General features: G+C 46.0%; 1 protein-coding gene across 6 annotated transcripts in view; it reads right to left on the bottom strand.

Annotated features, from left to right (window-relative positions):
* Positions 1–5,814: 5,814 nt before the first annotated feature.
* The window catches only part of NHEJ1 (non-homologous end joining factor 1), a 92,368-nt gene continuing 71,736 nt past the window's right edge, over positions 5,815–26,446 (bottom strand). For 4 of the 6 annotated variants that reach the window (XM_047869690.1, XM_047869688.1, XM_047869687.1 and 1 more), the window contains 3 exons: positions 7,468–7,585; positions 6,753–6,871; positions 5,815–6,336 (listed from right to left, as the gene is read on the bottom strand). In XM_047869690.1, the coding sequence (XP_047725646.1) occupies positions 6,262–6,336; positions 6,753–6,871; positions 7,468–7,585 (312 nt within the window). In that variant the 3' untranslated portion in view covers positions 5,815–6,261. Of the gene's footprint in view, positions 6,337–6,752; positions 6,872–7,467; positions 7,586–15,652; positions 15,723–26,446 lie in introns of all 6 variants that reach the window. The other 2 variants (XR_007154605.1, XM_047869689.1) reach the window with 2 other exon arrangements.

Below are 26,446 nucleotides of genomic sequence, written 5' to 3'. Positions count from 1 at the left end.
TCCAAGGTGCTGGAGCTGGGGCCTCCCTGTACTTCACCTCCCTGGTGACACCTCTGTAACCAGGGTGGCTGTGACTCGTGCCCAGTGCACCCTGGGTGCATGACGGCCAAGTACGAACTCACAGTTGGCCATTTCTCCAGCCAGGTGCTCTAGTGTCTGCAAGAGGAACGTCCTCTGCCTTTTGCTGAATGTATCACTCTGCTAGTTTTCCCTTTAGCACCATCCAGACACTCCGTCTTCTTTTTGATCCCAAATGCCATTGTACGGGCTACCTGTTCCCTCTGTTCTACTCTTCTAATCGTGTAAATTATCCTGCCACACTGAACTGGTACTTATTAAAGACAGCAACGTGAAGGGCAACGTTTCTGAGTGGCAGAAAACCACTCAAGTTGGGGTTATCAGTGTCACCTCCATACATCATCGGACTATTACTATTTACATTGCTGTTATATCAAGTTACTAGTGAAACAGACATACTTGTTACCAATTCCTCTTCCCCCACCCGGGGCCTCCCTGGTCCTTCCATACACGACAAGGACCCACTGGTTTTGCTCTGTGTTCTGGTAGTGCCAGGCAGCAGTCATAAATGAAACTGGCAGTCTTTCCTCCTCATGTGGCAGCCGTCTTTTTGTCTTGAATATGGGATCTCTTTACCCCCTCCCAGGACCCCCAACACTACTGCTCTTGACCCCTGACCCTAGACCCAGACCCTGCAGGGCTTCCCCCCGACCCTAGCTCCAACTCTGCTCACCACCCTGCTCACCCTTCAAGGCCTGGGTGGGAGGGGAAGAACAGGATGGAGGGCTAGTCAGGAGGATTACCCTTCTCCTACTCCATTCTCTCTTCTCCTGTCACCGATTTCTGACCGGCTGTCGATCCTATCAGGGGTCCATAAAGCGAGGAGGACTCTGGCCTGGGAGAGGGGGGTAGGGGTTAGGCAAACAGGCCAGGGAGGCAGTTGGTTGAAGTTTAACCACAATATTCTTGGTCTCTATTGTTTTGAGTGAGGCCCAATATTTCCACAGCAGGATTATAGGATCTGATTAACCATGTTAGACAACAATGCCGAGCTGGGATGGGCTTCCCCTTCCAGCTGCCAATATGAAAAAGTAAATATAACACCCAGATTTCAGAAGGGACTCACAGAAGCCCCCAAGCCCTACTCCCCAATTCTAACCCTGCTTCTGTTTTGGGCCCCCAAGTAAGGGGAGGAAGAGTGTGGTGCTGTATGCTCCTTTAACTCCTGGCCCTTGGCCCAGCAGGACAAGTAATCCTGGCACAATCTTCCCAGGTGAGTCAATGGCTGTGTGCTCCCCACACCCTGGAGTCCTTCCAGTGCCTCTTCCGGGTTCCCCTAAGCTGGCCCAGACTCTCAGGAACCCATGAGAGTTAGGTGCTGAGAGGCTAACAGCCATTCAAAGGGTCCAGGAGTGTAGAAAGCACAGCAGAAGCTGCTGGGTTTCAGGATAGAGAAACTGAGGGCAGGTAGGAGTTAACAGCTTGGAAGAATGATCGAGCCTTTGCTGGAATGCTTTGGTGCCACCTGATGACTTCCCCTTGTGCCAGGGCAAAGTAACGTGACCCCAGAATTGAGGAGAACCATAAGGGACCACCATAAAACAAAGTCTCAGATGGAAAAGTATTCCTCCAAGGGTCTGGGATGAAAGACGGAGGATAGATGGGCTTCTAGGTCAAGTAGTGAAGGATTCCCAGGTCTCCTCACACACACACACACACACACACACACACACACACACACACAAGCTACGTCATACTCTCCCTGTCTGGAGGTTTCCCCACAGGATGGGATCTTCTGAGGCCCTGTCCGACAGAACAGGGGGGAAAAATAGAGCAATAAGGAACACACAGCAAGAATAACTTGTAGCAGTTTCCAGAAGGTCATGGCAGTTAGGGAAAGCTCTCCCCTCAAAGTGGGGCTCCCTTCCCTTCTGGCATTCCTCTCTGTAACTGAGTGCCCAGCATAACCCATTGCAATTCGGTGAGCCCACGCATTTGCTGAAGTTGATAACAAGGACTAGGAACCCAGGGTCGTGGGCTCTGAATCTGGAGGCCTCCCATAGTAAGGTCACCTCTCCTTTTGAACAGTTTCTGCATCAGGGAAACTAGAATAGAGAAAATACTTCAGGACAGAGCTTAGAAAAGCATACATCCTGGGGCTCCTGGCTGGTTCAGTCCATAGAGAATGCAACCCTTCATCTTGGAGTTGTGAGTTCGAGCTCCACGTTGGGTGTAGAAATTTACTTGAAAAAAGAAAAGAGGGAAGGGAAAGGAAGGCAAGGCAAGGCAAGGAAACATCCTGATCCTATCAAAACCCAGTTAACATCAAGTTGCACCCTTTGGTAATATAATACCACCACGGTGATATTTTCTGAGTTAGGGTTAAAAACTGACCCTGTTCTCAAAGAGTATAATCTAACGAAAGGATGAGAAAACAAAAAGCACATAGGAAATGTGTATATAACACAGATGGTATTAATAGCACAAATAGTGAGGGAGTAGGCAGAACTGATAACATGACTTTATCACATCATGAGGAAGGGTTATCAAGAGGATCTTAGGTTTCCCCTATACTCTTTGGGGCAAATCTTCCGTTTTGTAAGAAGAAAATGAAGGACAGAATGATTAGAGAGAAGGAGATGCCCCTGGTGACAATATCAAGAACGAGACTAAGTTGTTGCCTTTTCTGTTCCCCTCCCTCCTGCCATCTCAGTTGGGTACAGCTGGAAACCCATTCTCTGGAAACCCCAGAGAATGACACACGAGACTCCTGCTCATCTCCCAGCAGATGAGGTAAGACCAGGGCGAGGGGAGGTAAGGGCCTGGGAAAATGGGAGTTTTCAATGAATAGGAAGGCAAGAAAAGGAGGCAAGAAATAGGAAGGCAAGAAATGTACCACCCGATAAGATTAAGAAGCAGTAGCACTGAGTATTCAGGAGAGTTGACCCTCATTCCTTCCCCCAAGTGTTCCCTGTAGGTGCACTGCATCAGACCTGTGGAAGGACCCTGGTCTGACGGGGACAGATTCTTTCCTGGGCCGGAGTGTAGGAACACAAGACTCTCTCTTTGCTACCTTACACCCTAGGAATTCCAGGGCAAGCTCCTCGGGGTTCAGTAGGAACATGGAGACCAGAAGCTCCTTCCCTCCTTCCTTATCAATCACTTTGCTAGTTTTTGGAAGCACTCCTTGATCTGGGAGACTGGCTGACCCATAGCAGAACAGAGAATGATCCCCATGGGATTTTTCTAGGAGGCGGCTGGGACTTTGCCTTAGAGGCTGCTGGGAAAGCCCTCAGTAAGGGCTAACTAAAGGAGATGCTGCCCAGCTGGAGTGCTGAGGGATGATTTCCCTTCTAGCAAAGAGCTTGCCTGTCCCAGCTGACTGTGGGGGGAGGGGAGCCAGCCAGCCCGGCCAAGTAGGCCTTGCAGCCTAGGTGGCGCTATTTCCCTATTTTTAGGTCAAGTTGCTGCAGGAACTTCCTCGAGGTCCCTAGTCCCGCTCCTGGTTTGCTGGCTTGCTCATGTAAACCACCTTATATTATTTTTTTTTCTAAAAATACTCCAAAGCAATTGAAAGAGTCCCTTCTCCCACCAGCCAGCCCTGGCCCCAGCCCCGGCCCCGGGGAGCGGGCGGGTAGGCGGGGAGGTGGGCCACTGCTTTATTAAACACAGGGAAAACTAATATTTACGGAATAAAATTTATGGAGCAGCCACGAGAATTCGACCCTTTTATGTGCATGTGGGGTGGGGGTTGGGCCGGGCTGGGGGCCTCGGGGAGGGGCCCAAGCCAGGGGGCAGGGCTGGAATACAGCCTGGCTAGGCCAATTTGTCCAGGCAGGGATTTCCCTGGTATTGCCCAGGGATTCTCAAACACCACCCCTCGTTCTGGGGGGCAAGAGCTTCGGGGCAAGAATACCTGAAGCAGACCCTCTGGGAGCAATGTTTCTCTAAGGATGTGTTCAGGCAATATCCCCATGGAGGCTGCCACCTTTGGGGTAGAGGGGGGCAGTGGCAGGGAGATCATTAGGCATACTCTTACTTAACCTTTTAAAAAAGTCATGCATTCTTTTGAGAACATGGAAAAGTTATGCTCTTAGAATTTTGCTTACAATTTTAGGGGGTTCACAAACCCCTGATTCCCCTCTGATTAAAAGTACAAGCTCTTGAGACCATGGTCTTAGGGCAGAGGGATTATCCAGGGTGAAGAACCCTTATTTTCTCCCAGCTTGCTGGGGCAAGTCTTCCCGTTTTCCATGTGGTCTCATACCTTACAGATGCTGAAATATGGCTATCTAAATTATGCCCAAAAAATCCCTAAAGAACAAAGTGAGCCATCTGATAGATTGTTTTTACATAGTCCCCAATTTGCATCAGTGATAGTCACGACAGTGGGGCACTGTGATCTGGAGGTGAAGAGTTATCAACGGTGACTGGGAATGAGCCCCGGTGGAGCTCTCAGACTGGGCTAGTCAGTAAAAGCATGGGGGTCCTGAAGTCCTGGAGTCCTGAAAGGCTCCAGCTGTGAAGAGGTGATGGGAACTACAAGATCCTATTGAAAGGAAGCAGGGTCATAGGAGAAGGGCAGTTACAGTGGAAGATAGAAAAGGCCTAACACCCTTCCTGGAAAACGCTTTCTGTAATGTACATACGGATGCAGTGAAGAACTCAGAAGTCTGGGTTCAAATGCTGGCTGTTACTTATCAGCTGAATGACCTTTGATAAGTCACTTAATCACCTCAAGACTGTATTTCTTAATGGATTAACAGTATCTTCATCATACGATGCTATGAGGATTCAATGCCAGGTAGTTATTAGAGTACTTAGTATATATTAACTGCTCAGTAACTTTTAGCTGCCTATTATTATTGCTGTTCTTATTATAATTATTATTACTTTATCATTGCTTGGATTGTCCTCTTCCCCATGACTTGACATAAGGACAGAAACACCCATCCCAGACAGAGAAGACGTGGGGATGAGGAGGCATTTGACCATCATAAGTAAATAAGCCCGAAAAGGCCCTCGTGGGTTCTGCCCCCATTCCTTCCTCTACCTAACAGCTCCCAGTAAACATCGGAGTTCTACTTTCCTTCCTGTCTCTACTAAATAATGTTTCAGGTGGTCTTACCCATAGAGGAAAACCTAGCAGAAAAGGCCATGGGACTTTGCGAATCCTGGTCTGCTAAATCTTTCCAGATCTGTCCAAAGAGTGGACTTTTTAACTAAGATTCTTCCTATCTCATACAAATTTTGCCTTTTTTCCTGCTAAGCACTATTCATTCCCTAGGCCAATTCAGTTGTCCCAGAGAACTCTGTGGCCATTCCTGTTCCCTGCTGTCCTATCTTCTCGAGTTCTTCTAGTTACCATGTTATTTGAAGTGGCATGAAGGACGGGAGAATAAAATTCCTTTCTCTCCCACTCCAGTGGGAAACTACCTCGGCGCTTGTGCTCGAAGCTCTTTATAATTTCAATCCCATATTGTGGTTTAGTCTGTTGTCTATGCCTTGGAAACAGACAAAAAAAAAAAAAACAAAGACAAAAAACAAAACAACACCCCATATGAAGTTGGGCAAAGGAGAACAGCAGCAATCTGTTCTGTCTTGTGCCCACCACGGAAAGAGTTCTCAAGATCAAAGTTCCCAAATGGAGGCTTAGCGTAGGCCACATGAGAGAAGCATGAGAAGAATCTGAAGGAGCAGATTGAGGGCCTAAACTTCATCTAGAGACAACAATGGGTGGGGCCCAGTAAAGTGAAATAGGTTGGTTGTGTTACATAGAATAAGCAATCTCGAAAGCAGGGGGGTGTGAGTGCTTTTTATTCCATGCTTAAGAGAGAAGTGGGTCTCTGAGGAGCACCTGGGACTGGCTAGAGACTCTTAAGAAAGGTAGATAGGCTTCCTGAGCATGTTGTGCCTTTTTGCTGGCTTGCCCTATGTATCTAAAGTCCATGGTAGGACCCTGGGTCTGGAGAACCTCTAACAAAAGAGAGGAAGGTATGGGATTCTCAGAAGCTGGCTTCCACTTGGATAGGGAAGGCCAATGGCCAACAGGCTAGAGCCAAGATTCCCTTGGTCAACAGTACCCATGCCTTTCAACATGGACTTCAGTTATCTTGCCCCTACAGTGGGGCCTCAGACGATATAACTCTGTGTCAGAGATACTCCTGCCATGGGAGTGACTTTTAGGCTGACATTAGGGCACTATTCTCCAGGTCCATCCTCAGCAGTTGAGACAGTGACAGGTTAACTGAAGAGCCCCCTTAGCTTCTTCCTCTTGACCTTTGACAACTGAGGTCTCTTCACAGGGCCTGAAGGACGCTAGAAAGAAAAGGAATCCAAGTTAATAGAGGTTTCGAACAGTTCCACTTAGGTTAGGTTGCTCCCCTGACTCTGGGTGGGATGAGTGGCTGGCACAGGTGGTCTGAAGTCTGTGCTAGGCCGTGAATGTGACACAAGACCCTATGCAATGTGTACATCCCTTCTCCCGCAGGGAGCAACCTCATAGACTATCACTGGAAGTGGGGTAAGGGAGAGAAGGAGTCAAGGTCCCTCAGTCAGTACAGGAATTGCAGAGAGGAAATACCAAAGTAAGATGCACAAGACCATGATTCTCCATATAGAAATCCATAATCTAGAGGCCTGGTCACAAATACCCTCCAGTATTTGTTACGGCAGCATCAACTAGGTGATAGCCTCGGGGCCTCTGGCTCAGGGGCTACAGGTGCATGACTCACTGTGGGGTCTTTCTCAGTCACTGGGAGGGATGGTGCTGAGGAGACCGGCTCTTCTGGCTGGCTCAGAAGTTGGTTTTCAGTTCCTTGTGGGGAGGTACTGCTTGAGGGCTGAGGATCTCCTGAAATCAGAAAGATCAAGAGAAGACAGTGATAAATGTCTTCTTCTTACCAGGAAGGCATTAGCATTTACCAAGCATTCTGATAAAGGCCAGGGTTTAGTACTAAGATATAAACAGACAGAAGTAGCCACAAATCCAACTTCCAGCTGACTTTTGGAAAGCTCTGTGTCTACTCTGAAGATTCCCCAGGCCCACTTTAACTAGGTAGGACAAGAGCTTCTTTGACTCAAAACAGCCAACTGCTCTTCAATAGACATTTCCTACCATGTCTCAGGTAGAGAGATTAGTCTTTCTCCTGGTCCTCTCACTAATTCTCCAAATACCTAGACCAGTTCCAATAGAAGTTTCTGCAGTGATGGAAATGTCTGCATCTTCACTGTCCGCCTTGGTAGCTGCTGGCCACATGTGGCCACACGTAGCTATTGAGCATTTGAAATGTGGCTACACCAAAGGAGGAGATGTATTTTTCATTTTAGTTCATTTATTCATTTTTAATTTAAATTTAAATCATGACTACCATATTGGACAGCACAGACCTATACCTTAACTCTAACCCCAGGGAGACCAAGAACCTCCACAGCTACGGAGCTACTCACCAGTGCCTTGATGCTCCTGTCTCACTTGGATCTCTTGTCTGGTGACTGCCACATACAGATTCTGTAAATGCATGACAAAGGGTCTTCCGTCACCTACATGGCATGCCTCTGGTAGTTTCTAGAGGGGAGAGAAGATGTTGTCATTGGTTGTACTCTATTGCCAGAGAAAAGGAGTTTGATATCTCCACTGGCAGAAACAGCATCAAACCCAAAAGAATTTATGTAGGGAAGTTAGATCCAGTATAGGACATCCATATCCATATATTGTTGGGAACAATATAAGACCTCTTGTGAGCTCCTCTCCTCTGAAAGGCAACTCCAAATGTATATCTTTAATTCCCCCAATACTTAAAGTCTATTATGTTTTCCCATGAATACCCCTGGGGTACCCATGGGTCTCTGGGGTCTTTCTCCCAAAGGGATGACCTCTTAAAGGACGGTTTTAGGAAATCATCTTCCCTACATTGTCCCTGAGCTGTACAGATGACTGTTTTACTTAAATTCACTCCTACAATTCCACACTAGAGAGAGAAAAAAAGATGAAATCCAGGGAAGGGGAGAAAGAGCAGAATGGGAATGACAGACTGAGAGATAAGACTATAAATTATGGAGCTGTGAAGTTCAGTTAGAGGAGATGGGAGAACTAAATTTTGCAAAGCTTTGGAGGCTTCCCTGCCATTTTACATTCCTTACTGCAATCCCATGGTGCTTTACTGTAATCCCTGAACCGACAAATGGGGTTCCCCCAGGAGGGGAGAAAAATTGATTCTTTAAAAAAATTTTTTTAATGTTTATTTATTTTTGAGAGAGAGAGAGAAAGAAAGAGAGGCAGAGAAAGAGGGAGACACAGAATCCAAAGCAGGCTCCAGGCTCTGAGCTGTCAGCACAGAGCCCGACGCGGGCCTTGAACTCACGAAATGTGAGATCATGACCTGAGTGGAAGTCAGATGCTTAACTGACTGAGCCACCCAGGTGCCCTGAAAATTGATTCTTGAGGCATAAAAACATCTTACTCTTTTCAAGTATGAAAGATCAGGGCACCTAGGTGGCTTGGTTCATTATGTGTCCGACTCTCAATTTCAGCTCAGGTAGTGATCTCACTGTTCGTTGGGATCTAGCTTCACGTTGGGCTCTATGTTGACAGCATGGAGCCTGCTTGTGATTCTCTCTCTCTCTCTCTCTCTCTCTCTCTCTCTCTCTCTCTCTCTCTCTTCCTGCCCCTCCCCTGCTCACGTGTGTGCACACTCTTTCTCTCAAAATAAATAAATAAACATTAAAAAAATTTTAAAGTATGAAAGATAACACACACCATATATAAACAGAATTTTGGTATGTCTGTGGATTAAAATTTCTTGAGAGGAAGTGATTAGAAAAAAGTGTCTTAAAAGGCTCCTTATGGGGTGTCTGGGTGGCTCAGTCAGTTGAGTATCTAACTCTTGAATTCAGCTCAGGTCATGATCTAACGGTTCTTGGGATCAAGCCCCCCATGGGGCTCTGTGCTGAACTCGAGGAGCCTGCTTGGGATTCCTTCTCTCCCACTCTCCCTGCCCCTCCAGCCCTGTCCTCACCTTAAAAATAAATAAACAAACATTTAAAAAAGGTTCCTTAGCAAGGTGATAATAAGAAAAAAGTTGAGAAATACCACTATCATCACACTCTGTTTGCTTCCTTGTGAATGAACCATGGATTTACATCTACAGGAAAATGCTTTGCCTAGTTCAAGTTTCGTACACTTGGCTTAACTGAGTTGAAGTAATGGCTGAAGACGGAAGAAAGGCAATAAAAATGAGATGAAGGAGCATGGTATCCCGTGGTCCCAAGCCTGGCTGCACTCCGGAATCTTGGAAAGGACCCAGAGTAACTTCCCCTGTCCCTGTGCATGCAAATAGTCATGGTCCCAGCCAAGCTAGCAGGTCTCTGAGGGAAGCTGTGCCAGCAGCTCACATGGGCACCAATCCAAGCATCCTGGATCGACCCACATCTCGTGTCAAGGGCACTTGCTCTGTGCTATAAGGGCATTCGTTTCTGAAAACCCACCATGGGAGAAGGCTGGAAGAAAGAAAGTGGGAGAAGCAGTGAAGTAGTTGCTGAACCACAGTCAGGATTATCTTTCCCTGAGTAGGGTGGTGGCTGGAAAACTTGTTGATGCCCAGGAAATGTAACACACATTTATACTCCAATCCCATTTCCCTAAGGACTATATCAGGCTTGGACTTCCACTGGAAACCACAGATAATGAATCAGGAGCCTTAAGTTGAAATTTTGCTTCTAGCCAATAATCACCCCAGGAGTAAAACAGCCCTGAGGAACAAACTGAAACAGGGAAGGCAAACTATCAGGCCACACACCTCTACCTCGCCTCACTCTCCTTCTTAGTGTCAGCTTCCCCAAGCCACCTCCTCCAGCAGAACGTCCTCTACTCTACAGCCAGAGAGCCCTGACAGTGGAGAGGTCAACAGCTGTTCTCCTTCCTTATGTCTCATGTTTCCAGACTGCTCAAGAAATGGGGGCTCTCAGGGCACCTGGGTGGCTCAGTCAGTTAAGCGTCTGACTCTTGATTTTGGCTCAGGTCATGATCTCAAGGTTCATGAGATCGAGCCCAGTGTCAGGCTCCCACGCTTGGAATTCTCTCTTTCCCTCTCTCTCTGTCCCTCACCCGCTCACATGTGTGCACGTGCTCTCTCTCTCTCTCTCTCAAAATAAATCTTTAAAAAAAGAAAAGAAAGATGGCCTCTCTTAAGGGTCCTCCACACACAGCTTGTTAGGCACGGTGCTGCCTGTACAAATGGGCTAGGCAGAATCTAGGCAGTCCCATGTCACCCCCTCCTGCCCTTTCTATGGAACTAAGCAGACTCATAAATTTTCTAGGGTGATTTTTAGCCAGCTCCTGCATTTAGTGTCAAAATGAAAGGCCACTAAAGCCAGTGCTGTCCTGAACCTAAGTTCAAATACAGAATCTGTATCTTAAACCTCTTCCATCCTTCCCTGTCTCAGGGACATCTGGTCTCGGCAGCTGTTGTCAAAAGTCACCCCACCTGAGTATTCCCTGAAAAGTACTACAAAGAGAATATGGGTACATTTGCTGCATATTTACTATGTGCTAGATACTGTCAATGTATTAACCCATTTGCCTCGTTCACTGCTGTTTCCCTGGTACCTAGAACAACAATAACGACTTGTGAGTTGGGGCGCCTGAGCCATGCAGTCAGTTAAGCTTCTGGCTCTTGATTTCAGCTCAGGGCATGATCTCACGGTCGTGGGATCAAGCCCCCGTGTCGGGCTCTGCACTGACAGCATGGAGGCCGCTTCGGATTCTCTCTCTCTCCCCTTCTCTCTCTGCCTATCCCCACGCTGGCATTCTCTCTCTTTCAAAATAAATCAATAAACATTAAAAACAAAATAACTATTTGTGAAGGAATGAACATGGCAGGCACTAGTATGACCCCGTTTTCCCGAGGTGGTGCCTACTGGCAAGCAGTGGAGCAGGATTAGAACCCGGAGAGGTGGGCTTTAGGGCCCGTGCGTACAATGACTACCCTGCTCACTTCCCGAAACAGCAGAATTTTAGTCAAAAGGGCAACACAGCCTTTCCCAGGATCACAACGCTCTCTTGCCTCACATCACAGTTCACTTGCCTAAACTCCCATCCAGCTCAGGAACACACTCTCTCAGGGAACAAGGAAGGAATGAGCAGAGAAAATGGACGTTCTACCTGAAAAGCTGGCCCCACCTGGAACCCTCAGGGGGCTGAGGCCATCCCTCAATTCCATTCCAGCCATTCCCATCATCACTGACTCCGCAGGCATCATCCTCACAATATGCAAGGAGAAGGAGGTGGAGAGGCCCCGGCTTGGGAAGGAGGAACATTAGCTCCAGGCAGGACAATGGCAGGGGCGAGCTAGGGCAGGCGGCAGAGATCAAAGGGAGAACATTGGGGTCAGGACTAAGAAAAGCAAATAGCAGTGCCCCCTGCCATAAGTACAAAGGAGCCAGGAGCAAGGTGTACCAGCCACAAAGCAGGTCACTGCCCAGAGTGGGGAGGGGAAGAAGAGACAGGTCAGTCTACTGTATAATGTGTTCATCCGATTAACCCAGAATCAGTGCTACGCAGCAAAAAGCTATTAAGATTCTCCCACGTGCCAGGCACTGCAGGACTGGGGCGAGGGGGAAAGACGTGTACCCTGCCCTCCTCAGAACAGGACTGAGCTAGTCTAAGATTTAAAATAAGAGTCCCTGCCTCAAAGAGTATATTCAGGTGCAAGGAACGGGCAGTGTAGGGTTTTTTCCAAGTGTTGTGTTATCACAGAGTTATAAACAAAGAGTATTAGGAACCCAGAGAAGAAGAAAGAGGAGGAATTTGAGAGTCTCCCAAAAAGCCTGGGGTGGGGAGGGTGACACCTGGCTAGCTGTGCAAGGTTAGACTGTGAAGGTGGGGAGCTATGTGAGGCACAAAGGTGTGAAAAGACAAGACATGTTAATGTATCTCATGGGAAACAGGACCCGAAGGCGAAGTTCATACCCACCAGATTGCTAAGGGCTTCGTTTTTTGAATTAAGGGTATGCCCGTGGGAGTTTCCTTTTGTTTCACAAAGTGGCTTTCCCCACTGCACCCGTGCTTGCCAAGGCTTGCTTCGCTCCAAACGGAATACTGAATCAAGCGTGAGGGGTCAGAAGCATTCTCCAAGTTTGCCTCTGCAGGCTTTCGGCAACATTTAGCACCTCCTCACTAACTAACCCACTAACTAACCGTTACACTGTGACTCTTCAGGAGTCCCACAGCCACACTTCCCTCCCATCTCCAGTTTGCTGGGACTTTGGCCCCTGCCATCTGGCCATATCAGAAGCTTTAGGAAAACCAAAGCTACAGATCCTCTAGGGCATTTAATTTCCCCTTCTTTTCCCTACTGCAGCTCATTTCAGTTCCCAGTGCCCAAACTCCCCTCTGTTGTGGAGCTGTGTCTGTAGCTCCCATCACTATGAGTCCTCAAACTCACTCCCAGGGGTCCAGAAATTCCAAGGCTCCCTCTTACTCTCTGACCCCAGCAGGATCTGCTGGAGAGATCCCAATTGTCTCTTTCCATTAGAAATAAGACGTCAGACTGGGGTGGGGTGCCTGGGTAGCTCAGTCGGTTGGGCGTCCAACTTCAGCTCAGGTCGTGATCTCAAGGTTAGTGAGTTCAAGCCCCAAATCAGGCTCTGTGCTAACAGCTCAGAGCCTGGAGCCTGCTTTGGATTCTGTGTCTCCCTCTCTTTGTGCCCCTCCCCAGCTTTCTCTCTCTCTCTCTCTCTCTCTCTCTCTCTCTCTCTCTCTCAAAAATAAATAAAACTTAAAAAAAAAAAAGAAATAAAAGGTCAGATTCCCAACCTCACTCCCCACCTCCCTACCCACCCTCACCCCACCCCGACTCCATCCCTCCTTTCCTCTGAAGTTGTTTCAGAAAAGAAACTTTTAGAGTCCTGGGTAAAGAAAGGCTGGACCCTGACTGACAGTAGCTCACCCTACTCAATAGGGGCCCACAGCCGAGGAGACTGGGCGTAGGGGACAAAGGAGAAAAGGGAACAGACCAAGCGTCAGCCCTGAGCAGGTCTTTGGTGCCAGCACCAGGCCCAGAAGCCTGTGCAGCGCCCAGCCCCCAGGCCCCCACAGACTGTACTGTCACACAGCAGGGCAGAGCCCCTAAAGCATGATTTCCTAAGGGTAGGAGTTCCTCTCCTCCCTCACGCAACCTGGTAAACTCTGCTGGGATGTTCACAAACTTCCTCGCCTGGAGAAAGCAAGTCCCAGTTTAGGAAATCATGGTGATTTTCATCATTAGCTCCGCTTAGGGTTAAGGGCACATTGGAAAATTCTTCTAGGGTCCCACATTACCAAAGGGTTACCAAAATAGCGAAGAAGGAGAAAAACGGTTTAGGAAGATGACTCTAATAAGAAAGATTCTAACAAACAGAACTCCCCAGTGCTCCTCTCCACCTTCAATCCATTCACCCAACAAATATTTACTGACCATCTACGGTATTCAGGATGATTGAGATGCTGGGGATATAGCAGATCGAGCACAAGAGATAAGAAAAAAATCTCCTGCTCTCGTGAAGTCTACATGCTAGAGAGGGGGATCAACAACAAACATATAGCTAATTAAAACATACACTCTATCAGATGGTGACCACAGAGAAAAATAAATCAGCACAGGCGTTATGGGATTGGGGCAGGATTGTGCCGCAATTTTTATCAGAGGCCAAAGAAGGCCTCACTGAGAGGGTTAATATTTTTTAACAACCCAAACAGAAGTGAGAGAATGATCCACATGGCTCTCTGGGTCAAGGGACTAGATTCCCAGTTTGCCTGGGTCCAGTCCCCGCTTATGCCTGTTGCCGTTTATTAACAGAGGTCCCTTTCTCCCTGATTCAGTCCTAGTTTGCACGATAAATTAGACAGTCACCCTGTACCAGAGGACGAGCATGGCAGCTGTGTGCCTGTGTGTTTGTGTATTTTTTTGAAATCGGCAGTTAATGTAGTTTATTAGCTTTTGTTCTGGAGGATGGGAAGCCATTAGAGTTTACAAAGGAGTGAAATGATCTGATTTACATTTTGAAAGCATCACTCTGAGTGTTGAAGGACCAGAGAAGAAGTAGGCAGATCTTCTAGAAGGCTGCTAGGATGACCAGGAGAGCCTGGGCCTGGGTGGTAGAGGGGAGGTGGCCACGAAGTGACCAGATTCTGGGTATGTCTGAGGGTATGGCCAACAGGATCTGCTGATGGAGTGGGTGTAGCATTGTAAGGAGTCAAGGATTACCCCATTCCAGAACAGAAGGTGGATGTCACAGAGGGATGACCCAGAAACCGAAAATAAATCCCCAGACCAAAGGAAACCTGAAATGACCCCTAAGTCTGCAACACAGAGCCAGCTGTGGTAGCAAAAGGGTGAGACTAGAAGGAAAGGTGAATCCAATGCCCAGGGGAAGTATCACGGTATAAAAAGAGAAAGCCCAAAGTGGCTTCTCATTCAAAGAGGAAGCAGGAAGATTATCCAGGGATTAGAAAAATAAATTCTTCGAAGAAAAAAGAGAAGTAGAAGCAAGCTTTAAGGTCTGGCTCGAGAGTCCAAAGACTTGGATTCGTACCTTAGGTCTATTTGCTAGCAGGAACACTTAGGGCAAGTTATTATACTTAATCAATGTCTGATCTTGAGAGAGAGAGAGAGAGAGAAAGAGAGATGGAGGGATGGACAGATGGGTGGGATGGGGGGGTGACTAACAACAACTATGGTCATGGTTCATGGAAGGATTAAATGAGAGAGTAGAGTAAGGACCCAAGAAATGTCTGTCCCTTCCCTTTGCAAGGCACACTGAGACTTCTCTTGCCTGGAAAAGTCCAGTGCCAAGGAGGCTCAAGAAATGTCTTGATGCTCTAGTGCAGACAGAGAAACCAGGTCTGACTCAATTATTAACCCTTCCCCACTGCTCTTCCAACAGTTCAGTGACAAGTCAAAGCCCAGAGCAGGGACACACTGTCATGGAAACCCTGGTTGGTAACCCTCAGGGAGTTCACTGCCCACCATTGCCACACTAGCCCACTCCTCAGACTCTGGTCAGGACCAAGGCCAGAAGGCTTCTGTACCAACAAGTCCTGGCTTTAAATCCTCACTTTGCCAGTCAGCGTCTATGTTCCTAACCTCTTTTGGCTCTGTTCCCTCACCAGAAAAGCGAGGATACCTAGTGACACCTGTTCATATGAGATTGCTGGAAGGGTCACACGCAATAATGTAAAGGTTGCCAGCTCGGTATATATTATGTCTCCCAATCTACCCCAAACTGCTCTGTTGCTTCTCAAAGATCTTCTTTGATCTCCCAAGTTCAGGACCTACCCAAGAGGTCAAGGTCTTGCTTTTCATCCTCCTCACTCTCTTTTTTTTCTGGTGGGGCAGGTGTGACGCTGGAGAGTAAAGCTACCCTCTCCAGAGGCACACAGAGCACAAGCAGCTTGCTCCCCAAAAAACTTCAGCAAAAGCATTCCAACTAGCCCAATTTGTCCAACGATGTTTCAGCCAGGAACCCTTTCCCACCACTCCTTCCTGCTCCCTAATGTGCCTGGTGCAAAAGGCTCTGCCTCGCCATTTCCATTTTAAACCAACACATGCTCAATCAACAAAGGCTATTTGGAAAGTAGAAAAACATAAAATATGACCTGCAGATACATCATCCACAGTTGACAGACAAATGTATTTTGATGGGATTGATCTCTGTTTCTTCAGAGTCTGAGAGAAAAAAAAAAAAAAACGTTAATGGGACAGAAAAAAGAGAGAGATGGCATTGATATCCAGGTTTTGCAAATACAACCGCTGGCTCTCCCCCCTCCGCACTTCAGTTACTCCACAGCAGCTCACTTGGATGAGCAGTTTTGGAGCTTCAAGCAAGATCCAGCCTCTGTCTTGTCCCTCACAGAGCACCCCTGTGAGTTCTCTCAGTTCGCTGATTGCAAATCTTGCTGATTTGGGAGAGAACACAGTACCCTGAGCACACAAGGCACGCTGCCCTTGAAGACGGCATGTGAAGTCCAGACGGCTGAGGCCGCTCCTGTGTTTGGTCTGGGTTAGCTTTGTTTGGGTCTGGGCCCCACCGGGCCTACCCTGACCACTCTGCCCGCCGCTGCTGACCTCACCGTGCTCTCCCGGCAGCCTCTAGCTCCTGAGCACCCGCCCACTCAGCGCTGGGCTCTGCTAAGGAGAGAGCACAGACAGGTCTGGACTTAATCTTGTGTTTGGGGGAAAAAAAAATCTTGCACTGGAGACCCTGCAAATCAAGTGCAGTCCATCTTGCCCCTCCCCACGTTAACGCGAGGTGGGAGAATGGCTGTGTGCACGCGTTCTTACATTCAGGCACGCAGGTATGCCGTCTAGTCAAATCAGTAAATCGCTTTGTGGCCTGCCCTTCTAATGGGATAATTTTGCTGCCTCTCTCTCTCTCAGGGTGCTGGAAATGCAATGGAGATAAGATACGCGCATAGTTCAAAACAGTTCGAGATAAAGTCCAGTCCTACTTGTATTATTCAGATTTTTCTGGTTCCACTTGAGGCCTAGTGAGCTCCCTGAACTGCACAGCTAGAAGAGACGGGAGATGGGAAGAGAGACTACAAAAGAGGTGTCCAAGTAGATGGCTTAACTAATATTAGTAAGATTAACATTTGGAGATGCTTTTAATGTACTAGGTACTAGGCTAAGCATTTTAATGCATTATCTCAATTAATCTCCACAGTAACCCTATCAGCAAGGCACTAAAATCATTGTCATTTTATATATGAGAAAACAAGGGCCCAGAGAGGTTAAGTAACCTAACCAAGGCCACAGCTAGAAAGTGGTAGGGTGGGGAAGCAGAAGACCTGGGAAGCCGGACTCCAGAACGTACCCCTGAACCACTATGCTCTAATACCTCTTAGAGTCACCCCATGAGACACGCATGTCTCCCTTCTGCCCCCGCAACCCATTCCCCACAAGGAAGCTGGTCCCCATTCTGAGGTCCAGTACTAGAAGCTAGCCCTCACCTACTTCTTAACTCCCCAAATAGCCCAAGAAGCTGGCAGAAGGAAAAGACAGAAGGCCCTCCAGAGAAGGAAAGCCTTACTCAAGCCCTGGCATGTCCTCCGATGGTACTAGAAAATCAGAAACAGGAGTCTCTGGTACAGGGAGGCTCTAGACTCTAAATCTCCTTTTAAAATAAGTACAGCCCCTCAAAGTCATAGCAGGAAGGCCCCTCAGCTCTGCCCCAAAAGAAAAATAATGGTAAAGGGAGTGGAAGTGAAGGGGGGGGTGGGGGCCGCCGCTCTCATAAGAGCCCTTTGTGGTGGCTGCCTCTGAAAGGAGGTTTTGCTAGACAAGGTGGAACTTCTCAAGGTGACAAGCAAATGGTACAGCCTAAGCTGTGACCCTTTGCTCGCTCCAGAGCCACCCCTCCCCTTTGCAGGGCCAAGCCTAAACTGTCCCAAAGCCCCACCCAGCCCCAGCACAAACCGCGGCTTTCTAGTCTGGGGAGCGCCTCACAAGCGGCAAAGGGGCTGGGGGACCAAAGTGGTTTCCTGGGGGGGAGGAATCCTCGGAGCCCCTCAGAAACTTCAGCAGCAGCTCCCACTCCTTCTCCAAGAACAAGCAGCTCCTGTCAGCTCTGGCTCAGGGAGGGGACTCCGGCCAGCCTGTGCTGGGGAGACAACCAGTCTGAATGACCATCAAGCACCTCTCTCAAGTTCAGCCGCCTCACCATCCTTTCCCCAAACGGAGATGAAACAATGTGGTAAAAATCAGAAAGAAAAAGCATCATATTTAATAACAACAAAAATCACAGCTATAAGGCAGGCACCTGGCTCTGAAGGCTCTGGATCCCTGCCCTGTGCCACGAGCAACTGTTCAGAAGTGCAGATTTCATTTTCTTTCTTGTTCCAGTGGCGAAGAGAGGACAGTCAGCTGGGTCTACAGGACACAGAGGTGATTTAGAGGACCCACTAGTATTCTCTGTAGGACCTCTACCACTAAAGGGATTCTCTTTCACTCCAGATTACACGCCTGACAGCTGGGAACACAGCCCATGGCGGCTGTCACCTCATGGGCTCCCTGCCCCCCCGCCCACCGTGCCTTCTGCCTGCTCCCTGTAGGGTAACACAGTATCCTGTCTACCCTGCAGAATCTTACTCTAGAGGGTGATGCACCGCCTCCCCATATACACATAAGTACACACACACACACACACACACACACACACACACACACACTCATGAGAGGGGCCTGATCTTCATGACCTTAGGTAGGTAAAGATTTACTAGGACACAAATCACAAAGGAAAAGATTGATAAACTAGACTACACTAAAATTAGGAACTTCTGTTCACCAACAGATACCACCAAGAGCAAAACAGCAAGCTACAGAATGGGAGAAAATACCTGCAATACATATAAGCAATAACGGACTCATTTCTAGAATATATGAAGAATATATGGAAAACTCTTAAAAATCAATATGAAAAAGACAAATCACTCAAGAGAAAATTGGCAAAAGGCTTGGTCAAATCTAAATGACCAACAATTGCATCAAAATGTACAAAACCCCATTAGTTATTAGGGAAGTTAAAACCACAATAGGGTGCCGCTACATACTTACCGTAATGGCTAATAGGGAAAGGGCAGATGATATGTGTTGACAAGGATGTGGTACAACCAGAACTCTCAGATGCTGCTTGTGTGAGTACAAACTGAGAGTCACTTTGGAAGACTGGCAACATCTAGTAAATCTAAACATATGTGTAACTACGAAGAGACCATTCCAATTCTATGTATGTATCCATTGCAAATGGATAAATTGCGGAATGATCTTACAATGAAATATTATCCAGAAATGAAAATTAACAAAGCACTGCTCTCCACAACACGGGTAAACTTCATAAACATTTTATTGCGTGAAAGAAGTCAGGCATAAAAGAGTATATATTATGTATATAGTTCCATGTATATGAAGTTCAAAACAGGCAAAAATAACCTATCGTATTAGAAGTCGGGACAGCGGCAACCCTTTACAGATGGTATGCACTGAGTAGAACTGAAAGTTTCTGGTTCCTGATTTGGGTACTGATTATATGGCCATGTTCACCTTGTAATGATTCTTCAAGCTATCTGCTTATGATATGGACACTTTTCTGTATATATCTTACACTTCAATTTAAAACGTTTATTAATAAAAGATAAACCACCATGGAAAGCAATCTGGCAGTTGCTCAAAGAGTTAAATGGAGAGTCACTATATGCCCCAGCAATTGTGCTCCTAGGTCTATACCAAAGAGAACTGAAAACATATGTTCATGCAAAAACTTTTACACGAATGTTCATAGCAGCATTATGCATAATAATCCCAAAGTGGAAACAACACGAGTGTCGACCAACTGATGAATGGATAAACAAAATGCGCCATACCCATATAATGGCAAATTATTCTGCCATAAAAAGGAACAAAGTACTGATACTTGCTTCAGAAGATGGATCTTGAAAACATCAAGTCAAGTGAAAGAAGCCAGATGCAAAATACCCCACATTGTATAATTCCATTTGTGTAAAATATTCAGAATAGGCGAATCCACCTAGAGACAAAGTAGTTTAGCAATTTCCAGGAGCTGAGGGATGGGGTGGGGGGGAGGAAATAAAGAGTGACTGCGGATCAGCACAGAGTTTCTTTTTTTAGGGTGATAAAAAGGTTCTGGAATCACAATAACAGCTATGGCTGTACGACCCTGTGAGCATGCTAAAAACCACTGAATCGCACACTTCTGGTAAATGTTAAAGTATACAAATTGTAACTCAATTTTTAAAAGGATTTTTTTTCAACGTTTATTTATTTTTGGGACAGAGAGAGACAGAGCATGAACGGGGGAGGGGCAGAGAGAGAGGGAGACACAGAATCGGAAACAGGCTCCAGGCTCTGAGCCATCAGCCCAGAGCCTGAAGCGGGGTTCGAACTCACGGACTGCGAGATCGTGACCTGGCTGAAGTCGGACGCTTAACCGACTGCGCCACCCAGGTGCCCCAAAAGGATTTTTAAAAAAGATAAAGTCTCTGCTCTCCCCCTCTCCTCTTGCCATTCTCCATTCTGTTTCCTCTTTTAGGAATAGACGCTTTGTGCTCGCTTCGGCAGCACCTATACTAAAATAGGAATAGACGCTTAGGCTCTCAACAGGCTTGGACAACTTTTAAAGGGCTTTAATACAGTCAGTGGAGCAGACTCCTGCCTAGTGACTGAGTGACCGGAGTTAGCACAGAACAGGGACAGAACACAGGATCCAGAGTCACACGTGCCCGACTCTGAAAATACGCCCCTCTCCATTTACATATCCATTTTATGATCTTAGCTAAGTGACTTAATCCCTTTGAGCCTCAATTTTCTCTCCATAAAATGAGAAAAATAATTCCTATCAATGAGGGTTTCCGAGAGGATTGTTAAATGAGATAATGTGTGAGACGTATTAATCACATTCCTTTGAGAGTTCCAAGCAATCTGTGTTCCTTGAAGGCAACCAGAAGAAGCACTTCAATCAGCTGAACAGTGTGGGCTTTGGAGTTGAAACGCTTACACTTGGATCCCCAATACATCATTTTATCTTGCTAGTAACCCTTTGTTTCTCCAACTGTAACCCCAGGAATAATAATACTACCTGCGTTACAGAGTTATCGTGAGGATTAGATGAGATAATGCATGTGAAATGCTTGCTACGCCGCCTGGCACACAGAAAGCGCTCAATAAATATTATATTAACTATTATTAGCAATTCAATCATTCAACGAAATTGTTGAATATGCCACACAGTGTGCCATGTCCTAAGGATAAGATGGAGTTCACTGCCTTCAAGAAGCTCATATTTTGGTTGAGGAGTCAGACCCATAAACAAATAATTGTTCTTCGTGGCCAGCCACACACTAGAGCCTTTGATTCCCAGTCAATAACACCAGGTCTAAGGTATTATAAAACAAAGCTGGATATGTAAGGAACGGTGTGGGGTGGGGGCAGCAGCGAACACACTAACCATGAATCAACAGTAGACCCTCCTTTTTTTTTTCTATAAATAGCCTACAAGAATCTAGATAAATAGGCATGCAGACTTCCTCCTCGGCATTACTTCTAACTGGCTAGGGGTTTAACAGCATCTCTTATATATCTATCCCCTGCTGGCTTCAAAGCTGGTCCCTTCTCATCTTTTAGATCTCTGTTTAAATGTCACTTCTTCAGGCCCCTGGACCATATCATCTAAAGTATTTGTCCTTATAGAACTCTGTTCTTTTCCCTCCAAACAATTACAATAATTTTCAACTGTTTGTTTGTTTACTAATTTCCTACCTCCCCAACCAAGCTGTTAGTTCCTAGAATTCAGGTTCATTCTGCCAATATTTACCAAGTGTCTACTATGTGCCAGGCTCTGAAGTATGTGCTGGGCATTCAGTTTGGGGGTACAGACATGACTACTTCACTCATGGAGCCTACAACCTATATTCACTGAGCTTTGGGATGGAAGTTTTCCCCAATCCTGGCTGAGGATCTTCTTTTGACTAGCTCAGTTAGATACAGGCCCTTGACTGCCAATCTTTCACTCAGTCCAAAAAACAAGAGGTTGGAACTCTAGGGACTTCTTAGTTCTTCCTTTTGCAGTCCTAGATTCCCATAACCCAGTAGAGTTTAAGTTAGGGCACACGGCACAACCTCAGAGCCATTTCTGCAAGTTCTTATTTAAAAAAGCTATTCAGGGGCACCTGGGTGGCTCAGCCGGTTGAGTGTCCGACTTCGGCTCAGGTCATGATCTCACGGCTTGTGGGTCCAAGCCCCGCGTCGGGCTCTGTGCTGACAGCTCAGAGCCTGGAGCCTGGGTCCTGCTTCGGATTCTGTGTCTCCCTCTCTCTCTGCCCCTAACCCGCTTGCATTCTGTCTCTGTCTCTCTCAAAAATAAATAAACATTAAAAAACAATTTTAAAGCTATTCGTATCAGTTTGCTAGGAGCAAAAACTGTTGGTATCAGGCAAAGGATGTACTGATTGGGATAGGAGATGGGATGGGAGGTGGGGGGAAGAGAGGCAAGGGTCACCCTAAGTCCTGCGGAGAAGGAATAACTAGACCTAGAGGTTCTGAGCCCTTAGCACCTTTCAAATTCAATGCCCTGAGATTTTCTGATGGCAGCTTCCCACAGTCTGAGCTTCTCTATCACTGAGCCTGACTTCATCCCAAAGTCTGCTTCCTGCTAAGGCCAGTCTGAGGTCCAGGGATGCTGAATTAGATTCTAGTAAATATATTCTGCTGCAAGTTTTCTGGGAATAGGTAAAGGGAACACTGTTTTCCAGGTCTGGGGACCAGGAGATAATAAAATTCAAAGGGTTACTGAAAAAGCTGCTTTAAATTCTTTATTAAATAAACAAGGGTATACACGCATGTGCGCGCACACGCACACATACACAGAATAAATCTTGCTTAATAGCAGGAGATAATTCCCGAAAGCAGGATCAAGGAAAAAAATCTCAAGCTACAGAAACAAATAAATTTAGTCACTTACTTGGCACCTTCTGTGAGCCAGATTATGCTAGGTCTAAAGAAATAAATGAATGATTATGGGTTCAGCAAAGTATGTTCAGTTCTATGATACAGGTCTGTGCCCAGTCTGCCTTGAGAGAACAGCAGGAAGCAGGCAGGATTTTTCACCCTTGTCAGGGCTTTCCAAACTCTGCCCTCAAACTCTCTGCTCTTAACCTACGCTGGAGACAAACGGAAGCAATGCCATGGGGTAGACCTGGAGGGTGGAGCTGGGGTAGATATATGTCCATTAATTCAGAACAGCATACTGAATTGAAAATAGGGGGGAGATCTACAGGAACCAGCGAACTAATAGCCCCCAGCCCAAATCACTGTTGCCAGATTGATCAGAATTAGTGGCATGACTGAAGGAAGGCTAGCAAGGAAAAACAGTGTCATGTAAGGAATGAGATTTTGCAGCTAAATCTGTGTGATGTTGTCACAGGAAAATGAGATTCTCTGGAAATCTCTGCACTCAAATTCCTAACTCAGCCCCAGGTTAGAAGAATGCATGTCCTCAGCATTAGCCTCCCTTGCTCCTCATTGAGCAGATAGTAAGTATCATGTTGTTTTCCTGGCATAAAGACTGCATATCCTAGATGAATACACTGAGCACATCTATGACAGATTAAACATGGAAGCTATAATTTGGAGAAAATGCATGTGGAAAGAATGGCTCTTCCAGGATCCATGATCCTGGCTGGGGGAAGAAGAGAATTTTTTTTTTCACTCAGTATTAAAACTTTACTATTAATTCCAATTACAAACTGTGTTTTCTTGCCATACTAACATGATGCTACTACTTAGACGATCAGTAGATCTCTTTCTGGATTCATATTGATCTATCCACATTCTACTGGTTCCTTTGACAACCAACACTACATACTTTCTTTTTTTTTTTTAAAAGATTGTATTTTTAAGTAATCTCTACACCTAACGGGAGGCTCGAACTCACAATCTAGAGATTAAGAGTCGCATACTCCACCAATGGAGCCAGCCAGGTACTCCAACAGCACACATTTCCTAGATAGATGATACAAGTAGGAAGAAAACTGTTCTCTATATCAAATACAAATGACTACAAAGTAAGTTAAGGTGGCCAGGTCACTTAAGCTCCCTTCTCTGGAGGTGTGTTCTATTCACCCACATACCCCCATAAAAGGGCAAGATGAGGTGGTCAAATCTGTACTATGTGACCCAGATCTCCTGAACCCAGCTAATTAGACCAAGGGTGGACATCTGACCCAAGAGAACTCAATCCTTAGACCAATCAGATTCTCTCCATCCAATATGTGACCCAAAAGCCATAGAGCAGGCATTCTTTGCTTTTTTGTGTGTGCCATGGACTCCTATGAAGTCTGGTGAAGGCTGAGGACTCTTCCAAATATGTATAAAAAAACATACAAGAGGGGTGTCTGGATGGCTCAGTCGGTTAAGCATCCAACTCTTGGTGTCAGCTCAGGTCATGATCTCCCAGTTTGTGAGTTCGAGCCCCACATCGGACTCTGTGCCGACAATGCAGAGCCTGCTTGGGATTCTTACTCTCTCCGCCCATCCCCTGTTCACAGTCTCTCTCTCTCTAAAAATAAATAAACATTTAAAGAAAATAAAAAACAAGACATATAAGATTACAAAGAAAACCAATTAATTAAAATGGTGTTTTTTTGAATATTTTTTAAAATGAGTAATACATTAATATGTATGCTTCTTTATTAATATATTAAACTACAAGATCTAGCCACGGGCCTAATAACTTGTCATTTCAAACAGCAGTGAATATAAACTATATTTCTTGATAAAATTTCATATATAAATTATTTCATATATAAAATGATATAAAAATATCTGTAATATCTATTGGTGACAAAAATTATAGGCACTGCTAATGCTGTAGTGGTTTCTGTTTATAAGAGAAAGAAATGCCAAATTTCAATTACAGGTTAATGAAGATAAGGTTGCAATTTTCCCCTCCACCCGATTCACGAATCCCTGAATTCTAAGCATGGATTTTCAAGGGAACCACGGACCCTTGGGTTAAAAAAAAACCCTGCTGTGGACTTTCACTGAACAACAGTGGATGCTTAGTTACAACAGCCACGTAGAGTTAGTCCGAGCGAGCAACAAGTCAAACCAAAGCCACGTGCCAGTCAGTAGTTTGTGGGAGCAGAAGCAAACTGGCCAGGGGGCGGGCATGAGGGATAAAAAGTGATTTGAAATCTCTGGGAAAGAAGCCACCTTTCCAGCCCCTGTGAGGCATGGTTAGTGCCCTGAAATTAGGTACCAAGAGATCTCTCTGTGCCTTTTCAGTATATTCCCTTTTCACTTAAGTTAATTGATGAAATTTTCTTCCTGACAATTAATTGCTGAGACAGTATTTAAACAAACAGGGGCACCTGGGTGGCTCAGTTGGTTAAGCATTTGACTCTTGATTTTGGCTCAGGTCATGATCTTGTGGCTTGCGAGTTTGAGCCCCGCATCAGGCTCTGAGCTGAGAGTGTGGAGCCTGCTTGGGATTCTCTCTCTCCTTCTCTCTCTGTCCCTCCCCTGCTTGTGCTCATGCTCTCTCTCTATAAATTAAAATAAACTTAAAAAGGAAAACGAATAAGCTTACTGAGAGTGGATAATACACTATGTATATTTGTGTATATTAATATTCCACTGGATTATGAATTCCTTAATAGTTGAGACTATGTACAATCTTAATTCTGTAAAACCTGTAGCTGCTGGTTTCTGTGAGCCTGCTGTAGAAGACACTAATAATGTCCAGTGGCTCAAGGGCTCAAAGGGAGGGGGAGAGCGGCCTGTCCTCTGTCTATGTGACCAACCCTGGCAGGCAAACCTGGGCAGTTTAGATATTTCACTTGTAGGAGCCAGACAAAATGAAGCAGGATGAAAAATCAATGAAGTCCTGGAACTATCTGGATCATTATAGATGTTTAGGTTTAGGGAGGGCAAGGGCAAGAGGGAGACATAAACAGCCAGAAGAAGAAACCAAAGCTGTCAGAGTTCTTCTTGGGAAATGCATCTTAAATAGATATTCCATTTTATTGGGGGAAGGGAGGGACTGAGAGGGATAAACTGTGTCCTGATCAGCCTTCCTGTTAACAAAAATAACACTGATGGTCAATGTCTAAACTCCCATTAGACGAATGTAGGTCTGGGGCCACTTCTGTGGAGAAGGGAACAGAATGACCCTCAGGCTTCCCCAGCTGCTTTGCCCACTGTTTTCAACCCACTGAGGGTAAACAGGAAAGAGGGACAGGGGATGGAGGGGAATGGGGCTGAAAATTACTGTTAATTGCTTTAAAATGCAGTGACTGGTGGGTACACGGTATTTGCTTTATTATCCTTTATGCCTTATGTACATCATATATTTTCCTTTATATGTACCACTATTTTATAGTGAAAATACTTTATTTTATTATTATTATTTTTTAATTTGAGAGAGTGCATGCACACAAGCAGGGATGAGGGAAAGAGGGAGAGAGAAGGAGAATCTCAAGCAGGCTCCACGCTCAGCATGGAGCTCAACGTGGGGCTCAATCTCATGACCCTAGGATCACGACCTGAGCCAAAATCAAGAGTTGGATGCTCAACTAACTATCTGAGCCACTCAGGTGCCCTATAGTGAAAATATTGTAAAAGACACAGTGAAAACCAGATCAAATCAAACATCAAAAACATGAAAAAGTGAAAATTATTTAACACAATATCTGCAGTAACTACCAAAGTCCAAGCATGGTGGTAAGTCCATTGAGGGACATGCTCTCCAGACCTGTGGCCAGTGCCTGGCCCCTCTGGTCTCTGAGTTTAAAGAAGGGCAAGGATTCCAAGGATTCTGAGATTCTAGAAATAAAAATTCTGGATACAAAGTCACTTTCCAGAAAGACAAGAAGACTGGC

The sequence above is a fragment of the Prionailurus viverrinus genome, chromosome C1, assembly GCF_022837055.1.
Source record: "Prionailurus viverrinus isolate Anna chromosome C1, UM_Priviv_1.0, whole genome shotgun sequence".
NCBI classification, from domain to species: Eukaryota; Metazoa; Chordata; class Mammalia; order Carnivora; family Felidae; genus Prionailurus; species Prionailurus viverrinus.
Note: the sequence above shows the minus strand (reverse complement) of the source record. Positions and strands in the feature narration are given on the sequence as shown.